This window comes from Crinia signifera, chromosome 3 (assembly GCF_055691185.1).
Source record: "Crinia signifera chromosome 3, ASM5569118v1, whole genome shotgun sequence".
In the NCBI taxonomy this organism is placed as follows: Eukaryota; Metazoa; Chordata; class Amphibia; order Anura; family Myobatrachidae; genus Crinia; species Crinia signifera.
The window spans coordinates 87,665,618-87,678,083 of NC_139219.1; the positions used below are offsets into that span (position 1 = coordinate 87,665,618).

General features: G+C 39.5%; 1 protein-coding gene across 3 annotated transcripts in view; it reads right to left on the minus strand.

Moving 5' to 3' along the window:
• STRN (striatin) overlaps nt 1–12,466 on the minus strand; it is a 96,216-nt gene that overhangs the window by 48,132 nt on the left and 35,618 nt on the right. For all 3 annotated transcript variants that reach the window (XM_083176170.1, XM_083176168.1, XM_083176169.1), the window contains exons 2-6: nt 10,015–10,118; nt 7,716–7,789; nt 6,388–6,469; nt 5,808–5,975; nt 1,240–1,375 (exon numbers count right to left, since the gene is read on the minus strand). In XM_083176170.1, the coding sequence (XP_083032296.1) occupies nt 1,240–1,375; nt 5,808–5,975; nt 6,388–6,469; nt 7,716–7,789; nt 10,015–10,118 (564 nt within the window). The remainder of the gene's footprint in view (nt 1–1,239; nt 1,376–5,807; nt 5,976–6,387; nt 6,470–7,715; nt 7,790–10,014; nt 10,119–12,466) is intronic.

The following is a 12,466-nucleotide window of genomic DNA, read 5'->3' on the forward strand; positions in this document are numbered from 1 at the left end:
CAAGCCCACGAGGGGCGTCCCTCGCGGGCTTGACAGGTATCCGCGTCCGCTCGCCACGCTTCGGGCTCGGTGGCTCGCTGCGCCCGCCACACTTTATATTCTCAACTCCATGCCGATGTGGATAGTAGGGGAATGAAAAGGTCGGAGGAAGCGCAACGCCGCCGCTCGCCACGCTTCGGTTTCGCGTCAATCGTGGGGGTGGCGGCCACAATGGGGGGCCATTATTTTTTACACACATGGCGGGGCCATACCCAATGAGAAATGGCCCATATTGGGCCATTAACCTTTTTTTTCTATGTTAAATGTACTCAGTTTCAATGTTAAAATAATTTAACATTGAACCCTATGGACAAATCGGGTCCATCGCGTCGGCACACCATAAACGCGATGGACCCGATTTCTCCATAGGCTTCAAAGTTAAATTATTTTAACATTGAAGCCTATGGAGAAATCGGGTACATCGCGTCGGTCGCGTCGTGTGCGTTTTGTTATGCACCCGACGCAATTTTTTTACGACACGACCACCACGATAGAAATCGTGGTGGCCGTGCTAGGAAACAAGTACCGATGATACTTGTATGCAAGCAGAAAGCTGCTTTATTTGTACCATCTCATGTTTGTATGTATGAATGAAAAGACCAAAAAAAGAAATTCATTTTGCTCCTGTGACTAGAGATTTAGTAAGACATACATTAAAACGATCACCAACTATCTGGTTGATTCCATTTCTAACCTTTTAGTTATTTTGTACCTTTTAGCCATAAATTCTGCATTCTCACTACACTACATTTTGCAGCTTCAAACACCCACCAACTCAATCTATAAATTTAAGCTACAGTAGGTACACATTACTAGTTGATAGGTTGTCCAATCCGGTGGATTGGCACGACATATGGGGCACATCTAATGTGCCTATGCGCCTTGCCGCGACTTCCTTTGCCATCCCTGCATGCAGGACCGACAGAAGGCATCACTAGTGGGGGCCATGCTGGGCTACACCTGCTCCCACTGCCCAGGCGTAATCACTGGGTACACATTGTGTAGTGTGTATTCAAGCTGATAGACAGTGATGTGTTTCCCATTATGCATAAATACCGACATTTCACTATTGTTTAGGTTGGTCACTAAGTTGCTGCATTTTTTACAATGATCCAGCTTAATCATTTTAAATACTTGTATAATCCAGCATTACAGTTTGGGCACAATTTGTCAATCTGAACAGTATTCTTATATGCTTACCGTTGCAGCATCTATTATAGTCTTGTCTCTGCCATCATTTTCTTCATCATCCTCTTCATCACTGAACTCTGCAGCAGCATTTTCCAGAAATTTAAATGTTTCCAGTACAGAGGCTGAGTCAGTCATGTCAGGTTTCCTAGCATGAAGAAAAACAGAAAAACACTGCTCACAACTGATCTTTATTTAACGGATAACCTTTCAGGCCATATCAGAGAAAAAAATGGAAACCTCGCAAAAACGTCTGAAGCCATTGAAGATCTAGAGTTTCCTACCTCACATGAGGTGTGGACTTATGACAATTTAGCTATATGACTTATGTTGGGTCACAAAACCTTGCATATCTATGGATACCAGATACTATGGTTATAATTAAACTATCTTCATTTACAGTTTGATTAACGATTATTTAGTTGCTTAAACGGTTTTATGCTGCTTGATATTTGGCGTATAAGTAAACTAACTAAAAAGAACACTCATTTCAAATGCTGCCAGCCAATTCTTCATACAATTAGTCCGCCAAAAGGTTCTCTTCTACCATAGTAGTATTTTGAAAAACAATATTCAGCACTGTTCATGGTTGTGTTTGAATTAGTATAAATAAGTGGACAATCCCTCCGAACTATCACTTTTCTATTATACTATATCATTAAATTTGCATTATTTACAGATTTATTATGGTTTGCTATAGGTCTAATGGCCCCCATACACTTTGCGATTTGTGCCCGATTTTACCAGATTCCAGCAGTACCGTGCGCATCAAAGTGGAGCTTTCTGGGTCAGACCCCCTCCGGCCAGAGGGATGGTATGCGATACATCGCATGGTGATGTATCGCATGCGAATCTGCTGCCTGGGAGGGTCCTGGGTGGCTGGAACGGGATTGTATGAGACTTCTCCGAGAGGAGAAGTCGCATACTGTATGGGCACCTTTAGTTAGATCATGGAAAGACCATATGAAGCACAAATTAGCCTCAAAACTTATATTGGTGGAATGGACATGTAAGCCATTTCTAAACTGGAGCTAGAGCTAAGGGTGGTGTTGGTAGAGGTCGCATAATGTACTTAGCAAGACTTATTTATTTTGAGTAGTTTCTGGTGTCTTTAAGGACAGTGTCATGGGAATTTCCTGATCTCTGTGAAAACTAAGAAAAGACGTCAAGTAAAATGTTAATTACAGCTTTTCACATCACCTACACTGCTGCCTAGCACGGCTTGCTTCCCACATACATCTTCACAGTTCTTTTCCAGTTAATAAAAGATTAAAGGAATAGGGCTGCAAGAAAATTCTATGTGAAAGAGATTAGGTTGTAGGTACTAAGCTAGTAAGGATAAAACATATTTTTGACCGCTGACCTAACGATCATTTATACAAAGAAAGTAAATACATATTTATTTTCATATGTATTTTCTATACGTGCAGAAAACGGAATAATGTGAATAAATGACCTCTTCTACAAGCTAGGGAGATTATCTGACTTGCTTGTATATAATTCTTGTGGGCTACTCTTAGGAGTCGCAGCGCATAAAAGTGCAATAACCAATAAATAACAGTGTCATACTTTTTTTTAAATTTATTTTATTAAAGTGTGAAGTCACTTTTTTTTATTCTCAACTCTCATTTTTTTCTGTTGCGGTTTAATATAGTATCATTAAATAATTGTGCGGCATTCATGTTACTTGCGGCTGTATTCAATTAACCGTGGTAATTATCATCAAATTTGTTGGCCCACACAATACTGATTTCGGTTTGAGCCTGAGGGCATTCCTAGTTGTGATGCAGTCATTAGGGTATTCATCATTTATCACCAGTTATTTATATAGGGCACACAATCTGCAGCGCTTTACAGAGAACACGCATTCACATCAATCCTTTCCCAAGTTGAGCTTACAATATATTGGCCTGATTCAGAGTTGATTGCAAAAGCAACATCTTTCAAAGGGCAAAACTATGCTGAACTGCAGGTGGGGAAAATGTAACAAGTGCAGATAGAGAGTTAGATTTGGGTGTGGGATGTTAAAACAAAAATATATATTGCAGTGTAAAAAGAAAGCAGCCAGTATTTATCATATACAGACATAAAATTAGAAGCCGGGGGTTAGAGGTAGATATTAAAGACTGGGCCAGTATACTCGCTGGAATGCTGAAGTAGCAGAAGGTTAACTTGGAAGTGATGGTCCCGTGACTATCAAAACCTGGAAGCTGCACTGAAACCGCAGCAACTGTAAGGAGCAGGTAAGTGACCCTTTGGTCACCAAGAACTATACATCGACATTTGAACAGGTCCACAATTCATCACTATCAACATGAGGAATGTCAACATTAGGCCCAACCTTATATCATACTGTACTGCACACTTTCTAGTCACCGTCAGACTCTGCGACTTAAATTGCCATTAGTAAAGGATGGCACATTTACCTGGAAAACCCCTTTACAACGGATGTCTAAAGTGTTAAGGTGCCATATACACATGGCGATATGTGTGATGTGCGATTTTGGCACTTGTAGGGGGATGCGATGCAATCTACTGTACTGTGCGGGTGCGATGCAACTTTAACCTCCATCACATCCCCGCAGGTACAATGTGCGATTTTAACCGATGCGTTTTGAACGTTAAAAGTTCAAAACACATGTTAAAATCGCAAGGTGTATGTGCACCTTCAATAAGAATGAGTCTGTAAAAACATCTATAGCTATAGATGGACTAACTTGTTACGTACAAAATGGAAGTTTGCTTTTAAAAAACACCAGAGATCATCATTACACACTCATTTAAAACCATCAATTCCAAAGACTAATTCTAAATTGAATTACCTTAATCCACTAACAATACTAAAATCTGCTGAACCATGTACAAATCAAAAGCAAAACCACTTTAAACGGCATTGGAAGACTGTAAGATGATAATCATGTGGCCGAACTAGTCTGTCCAACAGGCCACAAAAATGTGTAACTATGCTGGCAGACTATGGGAAACAACAAAACTTTGCACAAAGTATAGCAAGAAGCACAAAATGATGCACCCGTAATAAAGACTCTTTCTGACTGAGGTTTTAAATTGGACAGAAATTGCATGAAGTTTTAAATAAACAAGACTGCAAAAAAAGATACTTGCTAAATAACACAGGCATTCTCTGAGTCAGATTCAGAGATGGACTCAGGGGGTGTGGATCAGTTGGTCACCATAAGTTGTTAGATAGTAACTAGGTCGACAGTCAAAAGGTCAACATGGGGGTTTTCACTGTTTTTTTACCCGAAAGTCGACATGGACACAGGCTAAAGTGCACCAAAGCGATTGCCATGCTTTGGGCTCAGTGCCTCGCTATGCTTGACACACTATTTTATTCTCCATATGCCCTAGTGGATGGTATGAAATACCGCCTGTCGGCACAAAAAACTGTGAAAAGCCCCATTTCGACCTTTTGACTGTCAAACTAATGACCCTGTCCACCTAGACGCATGTCGACCTAATGACCAGCAACTTGCTGGTCATTAGCCAATGACCGTATCCCGACGCAGTAGTCCCAGGCAATGCATCTTTGGTGGCAGCTGCTGTCAGAAAACATGCGATTGCCGCAGGAGTAGTCTTCTGTAAACAGACGCCTAATGCAGTCTTCTATGATATACTGTTGCATCCAAAGACACAGCATCATATCCATCTGTCTGAGAGTCAGTCATAGGAGTAACCCATAGGTTATTTAGGATGGCACCAGCCAGAATGATTGGACACAATCTCATGGCATTACTGTAATATTTGTATTACTTTAACACCAGTACATGAATCATCCGTAGTTGCAGATATTGTCAACATTAACAGATTTATTGTTCCTTAACCCTTTGAGTGCCAAGGCAAGTTGTAAGAATTGGCAAGCAAACATTTTTATTCATCATAATGACCTGTAATGTTTACCTTATATAGGAAATATTTTTTTGCACAACATTTTTTTATTTGAATTTATTTAACAAATGTGAGCGACACTGGTATTTTTAGTGGATATTTTGCTCATCTCATGGCTGTTGGCACTCAAAGGGTTAAAGGAGTTTTTATCCTGTAATAAACACTGTCCTTTGACTTGACAGCTAGTCTGACAGAGGGATGAGCAGTCAGTCCTCAAAAGCTCAAAAACAGATGCAATTAATATTCTTTCATTTCCCAATAAATTTGAGACAAAACCAGTAGCCCACATAAAGTAACAAATTCTAAACACTTTGAGTATAAAAATAGTTCATTTTCCCAAAGATTCAGACACCTAAATCAGACACATTAGAAAAGACCAGAAAGCTTCCAATAGCATCTGATGCCAGCATTTTCTTACTAGCATTATAATAAAGTATGTTTAGGGAAAGAATTTCCTTCAGCTAGACTTATACAGGAAATGGACATACTCCCTTTATATCAAGGCTTCCATTTAATTCAGGTGTGAGCAATAAAAAGCACTCCAGCTGTTGTTGAACTACATGTCTCAGCATGCCCTGCCAGAGTTTTGGCAAGTGTTGATTGCAAAACAAACGTTTAAATTTGAACATAGCCACACACACAAAAAAAAAAAAAAGTTAGATATGAAAACCTACCCGATAACCAGTGGATTGGGAAGCTCAGTCTCTGTGCCATTTACCATGGAGTCCTGATTCGTGTCTGTGAGCCTGTCAGAAGAATCTGCAGAAAGGCCTAGCAAGGCACGCACCCGCTTTGACTTCACTTCCAGTATTGTGTCTGTATAACCGACCTCTTGCAGATACCTATGAAAAAGAGGCAGCGGTTCACGTGCCCGTCAGCAACAATTACAGTTCTCAACAAACAAACAAACAAAAAAAAACAATAAGCAGATAATCTCCCAACAGCACTGTAATATCTATATGACGACACACAATGCAGTACTGTGCAGGGCAGTCATGCCAATAAATCATCTGCTACCAGCTGCAAGGATCGTCTCTACCAGCCTCTACAGACACTGGGAAAATGAAAGGAGTCATTGGTACAATTCTCTATTCATTGCGATAAGGAAATGTAATGGACACAAAAGCCCGAGTAGAAACACAGCAAGTGCCACCAGAGCAAACTGCAAGGCACAGTCAGTCTCTGCAAATCCAAAGTAAGAAATCAGTGCGATTAACCCTCAGCTGAGAGATGTGATGACGAGAAGTCACTTACTGCCGTAGTAACTGTCGGCTCTGTTTCCATATAAACTGGCTGTTCTGTGATGGTGGCTGGATATCCATCTCATTGGTTTCATCTAGCATGAAAAAACATGAATTATCAATGTGAGATTGCACAATAAAAGAACTGTCACCAACAGGGTTTTGTTTCCTCTTCTCAAATACAAGCATCCATCATAAGAGGATAGCTAAATAAATCCAATGTTCACTTTTACATACAGTGCCCGCTCTTAAGCCACAAAGCATTGAAGGTATACAGTATATATATATCAAAGAGATAAAGATACAATGGAGTTCACATTAGGAAATCTATGACCTTCTTGTCATCCATTTAAGTTTGTGAATCACATTTTTATGATTAAACTAAAATGCTCATTGTTTTAGACCAGTGTAAATATATTTTTTTTATTTTTTATAATTTTATACTTTATTTCTTAATGCTTCATATATTTGGGAAATAAAGTTGTAAATTAAAAATCATTTCAATGAGCAGTGACTTTTAGGCAGAGTATGCAGCATAATAAATGCTGATAGAACTTGCAGTATCGGCATATCTGGCTGTACATATGAACGACCATCAGACTGCCTGTAGACGGAAGACGTAACTTGGTGGGCAAATTCAAATGTCTGCCCAGTTGTGCATTATTTTGGTAGGCCAAATGGTAAGCTTACCAAATTGGACAATGTGTTAACCAATTTTATGCAATTTCCCCTGACACTAAATAGGAAACATCAGGCCATCAGTACTCAATCCTGAACATTAAAAAAAAAAAGAATTTGTATTCATGGAAACGGATACTAAATTTGTGAATTAGTGGCTATTTCCATGGAAAAAGATGTAGATTCAAACTTAAAAAAATAAAAATTAAACAGAAGCTATGCTAATTCCATCTATTATGTGTGCAAACTGCCAATATTTCCACAGATCGGAAATATTGGGAAACACTGAATAGCCCCCTTTAACTACTACTGCGAGTTTCCGCATAAAATTTAATTTCTTGACAGTTTCACATCACAACCCAATATTGGCGCAATCCAGGTATCAAATGAACTTTATATTTAAATGAACTTGTGCCACGAATATACATATCTATATATATCGAGAGAGAGAGAGAGAGACCATAGGACAGGGCAGCAGAGACAGAGCAGTTATTTTTCAAACATGAAGCATGAACAAACTACTAGTGAGAAAAATTGCATCATAGATTTACCTGAAAACCTAAAGCTTTCAAATAGTTTCAGTGAACAATCTGAACCCTGTGGTACTTGCTAAGAGGTAAATGTAACCATCTGAAGGAACTTTAGCGTTTGAGAGAAACTTACCAGAATCATAATTTGGCGGCTTCATATCTCCCTGATTTAACTCGGTTCCATACTTCAGCTTGTGATATTTTGCCCTGTAGTCAGGGAGAAAGAAAAATTATTTTGGCCCAATTTTCCAGTTATGGTATAAAAAGGTCAACGGTGTCTAGGCTAACCGTCCATAGGTGAACCCCAAATAGACAACATGACAAGGACTACACAGGCAAAAGGTTGACAGATGAAAGGTTGACTAATTTTTCTTCATGTTTTCTGTGTGTCAATTTGTAGATCATCCAGTGGACTTACATTAGTATACAGTTTCCCCTCACGTGGCTCGCCTTGATTCTTTCCACTACATTTGGCACACTTTACCATTACAAATCGAAGATCCACATGGATGGAAAGCTCCCAAAAAGAAATAATTCTAAAAAAAATGATGTCAAGCTTTTCACGAGTCGACTATAGCCATGTCAAATTTGTGCATGTGGACTATATTGTGTCTATCAGATACCCAACGTTACAGGAAAAAGAAAAAGTTTTAACAATATTCCCGACACAGTTTTCTCTGTACATTTTTTTTTTGTCACAAAATGATCAGAAAAGGATTCTATTTTCCCCGCAGACACATTAATGCTTTACAACTAACAATTGCCATTGTGAGTTCAGGAGTCTTATCAGTTAATACAGCCTGCATACCAGAAGTAGACTATCCCCACATGGGAATGTAGTACGTAATTTTATTTTGGTCATTTACATCCTATCCGGAGTAAGAGATGTGCATTTCATATGTGGAGGATTCAGAGTTACGGTGAACCAAATCTAAGTGTCAATTTGGAATTTTATTTTATCTTCAAGTACTGTGACGATAAAGACGGACTTAACTGCATTTACAGCTTCAGTAGAAGCACCAGATTTTATTTCTAGCACTTAATGAAATAGGTTTCCCATTTTTGTACAATGGCACTATTAGTATGGAATAGGCAGAAAATGGATTTAGTTGATTTTAAAGCTGAACTCAATAGGGGAGACTCAATGGTTTCCCCCCATATCTACTACAAGGGGGAGCAAAATGTAGCAAATCCAGTAGTGCTCCAATCAGGCACCTGTTATTTTATACACTCCCTAATAGATGGGGCTAGCTGCGAATAACGTCTAATTCCATCTAAAATCATGCCTAGGGGACCCAAACTCCCACTGAGGCACCTAAACCAGACTCTGTGCACACTTCTTGCCATCTTGGGAGGAACCCTTCAGTGCTAGCCACAAAGGAAAACAATTATTTTTGCCCCTATTGTCTGCTAAAAAATAAAAAAAGTTAAAAAGTGTGTGACTACATAAATTGCAGATGTTGACGTTGGCATGGGCCCATTTAAGGGTTTATGGATGAATAAACCAAAAAATAATGCTCCTTTATTAATATGCTAAAAAAGTTTTTTCAGCAGCGGTTGATATGATTAACTATCAGCCGCAGCCCCCATCGTGTAGTTTGTATGGGGCTTTACTACTATTTACCTCAGCACCAAAGTGTTGTGTTCACCAGATCTGGAACACCCATTTAATACAAAATCAAAACTTTTTAACCAGGCATGGTTTCTGAACATTTCTGTATCTTTAAAATAACCAACCAGGGAAGATTATGATATTGCTTTAAAATAAATGGAAAGGGAGGGTGAGCAAAATAGTAAATAAGAGTGAAATATTCAATACCGTCACCTAGGGAACATCTGTTGCAGTGACAATGGTGCAGCTTGGCTCATCTTACAGCTGAGTAATCGCTTAGCATTTCTTCTCATAGATTGTTCATGCTAATTTATTTATAAGTGAAATGGATGATGACAGCACAAGGCTTAGAAATATTGTACAGTGAAAATTCTAGGTTACTGTATAGTATATATTTTTTTAACCCAATCAATGTAAAATGATGTATGCATACTAACATGAGGTGCAGGAACTGACTACATACTACCGTACTTACTAAACACGGATAACATGTAAACAAACAAAACCAGCTGGAATGCAGCAATTTACCATTTGAGGTGTGTAAGGGTGATGGTCGGCTTACACAGACAGTTGAGGAATTTCAGTTAAGAACCAGTATGGGAAATGCTGTATTCATATGGTGTGTAGCTACTATTTACATTGGACAATGATTCTCAAATCAGTCCTAAATCCATTCTGGCATGTAGGTTTCCCAGATTTGATTGAACCAGTTGTTCAGGACAAAGACAGGTTTGACAACCTCTGACAACATAATAGTGAGGACAAATCTGCAGAAGATAGAGCAATGTATTCTGGGACAACACCCACAGATTATGCATACCTTTCTTGTTTTAAAGCATATTCCAACATCTTTATTCTTCTGACTAGATCCTTCTTTAAATTCTCCTGTCCTTTCCTTTCACCTTGAAGGAAGGCTATCTGAGCCTGTAAGACACAAAAACACACATATTAAGGAAGTGATTACTTATGACATAGGAATGGATGCTATGAAATATTTTTTTGCATTGGAACCTAAACACCTACATTGTAAAATCCTCCCCCTTCACACACAAACCCTCTAAATATCCCTCTCAACTGGCAGAACTGCGAGGGTCCATTTGAGGGAGATGGCAGTAGTATAAGGCTTCTGCTCACCACCACATAAAACTAGATGGAAAGTATCCTTGTAACTGACGTAAAACTGTAGCAGAGAATTAAAGGTGAAAATAAAACACCTGCCTATAAGTATCCCTTAAGCACGTTCAATAGGTCTTAATGCCCCCTACATAAAATGTCTCTTTATACATCTGAACTATGGGCCTTATTCTAGTTCACTCTTTCTGACAAAATCCTTCGATGGACAAAGCCATGTGCACTGCAGGTGGGGCAGATGTAACTTGTGCAGAGAGAATTAGATTTGGGTGGGGTTTTTCTTTAAAGTGAGATCAATATTGCAGTGTAAAAATAAAGCAGCCAGTATTTATTCAGCACAGAAACAAAATAACTCACCCAAATCTAATTCTCTCTGCACATTTTACATCTGCCCCCCCCTGCAGTGCACATGGTTTTGTCCATCTAAGAAGGATTTTGTCAGAAAGAGTGAACTAGAATAAGGCCCAATGTCACAAACATCAATTAGGTATAAACATGTATGTAAAGCAGTTAGCCATTTGCATTTGCAATGAACAAAAGGCATAAAGTCGATTCTTGGTTACGTGTTAAAATTTACTATTTTATGACCAACTTCAATGTAGAGGTTTAATGTTTGAGTGCCAACATCTTTGAGAGATGTTCAGAATACCTGCTAAAAATCCCAGCGTCGCTTACATTAGTTCTATAAATCCAAAAAAATATGGTGTAAAAAAAGATTATGATGAATAAATATCCTTTATGTACCAGCTATTTTGACAAATTCACTTGGCACTCAAAGGGCAGTATTCAATGAAGATAATAGCGGCATGCAGCGAATCCTGTTTAGGATTCGCTGCACTGTCGCCGTGTTCCGGAGCCTCGCTGTCCCCCTTCTATCCCCGTATTCAACATCGCAGGGGTTAGCTGCCCCTGACGGCGAATCTTAATCCCTGCGGCGTCCTGCAGGGAGCCGGGGGACGGCGGCAGGCAGGGAGATGGAAGTCTCCCTGCCTGCCCGAGAACGTATGTGGAGGGGAGGAGGGCTCCCCGGGACCCAGGCAGCACAAGCTGCCCCCCGGGAGAGCCAGCAGGGGACCGGGTATTCACTGCTCCTGATCGTGCATATGTAATGATCGGGAGCAGTGAATATATGAATATCTAATGAGCGGCTCGGCTCCCGGCCCCCTGCTGGCTGTTATGTGTAAAAAAAAATAATAATAATTTTTTAAATTAAATATAGCATTTATGTGCTATAAGCACATGAATAAAAACAACATGCCCATTCACAAAATAAAATTCCTGATTTTTTTACACCAAATGTAAAAAAAACAAAAAATGTATTTTAAAAGTTCACATTCCACTTCATGAAAAAATGGCGATTTGCTACACGGCGAAAATCACACGTTGAATAGGGTGATTCACTTTCTGACACAAAAAGAAATCACCTTCCAACGCGAAAATAGCACAAATTCGCCATAAAACATGGCGAAATAGCCTCATTGAATACTGCCCAAAGGGTTAAGTGCATTTACACATGTTCTACTTGTGAGGTATTCATAAATGTGTTTATTATTCCAAAAATCAAATCATATAAAAAATAGGATATGACACACTAGAAAAGGAGCAGGTACCTGCTAGTGCAGTATAACTACTACAAGGTGCTTACATAATGTGCAAAATGGGTGTGTACCAATTAGGTAATAATGATTCACTACACCCGACACAAAACAGGTGCTCAGGGATGGCTACCACCTTCACATGAACACAACCCCAGTGGTTCTGTAGTAGTTACTGCCTCGGTACCTTCCAAAGTGTGATTGTATAGCACACGGGGGTAGCGGTGGCTAGGACTTGCTCAACATGAAAATATGACAGACAACGGTCTAATGCAGTGGTTCCCAACCCTGGTCCTGTAAAACATGCACTGTTGGGGGTACTTGAGGACCAGGGTTGGGAACCACTGGTCTAATGCAGCAACTACATTTCGGTCTTTGACCTTCATCAGGTTGAACAATAAAAATATGTACAGCACTTACCTAAATACCCCCGCCACAAACAAGATTCAGAAGGAAGGTGCACTGTGCACCGAAAATGTTAATTCCAGTCGGAAAACTGTCATTAGGTTGACATATATTGAGTCAACAGACAAATAAAAAGAGATC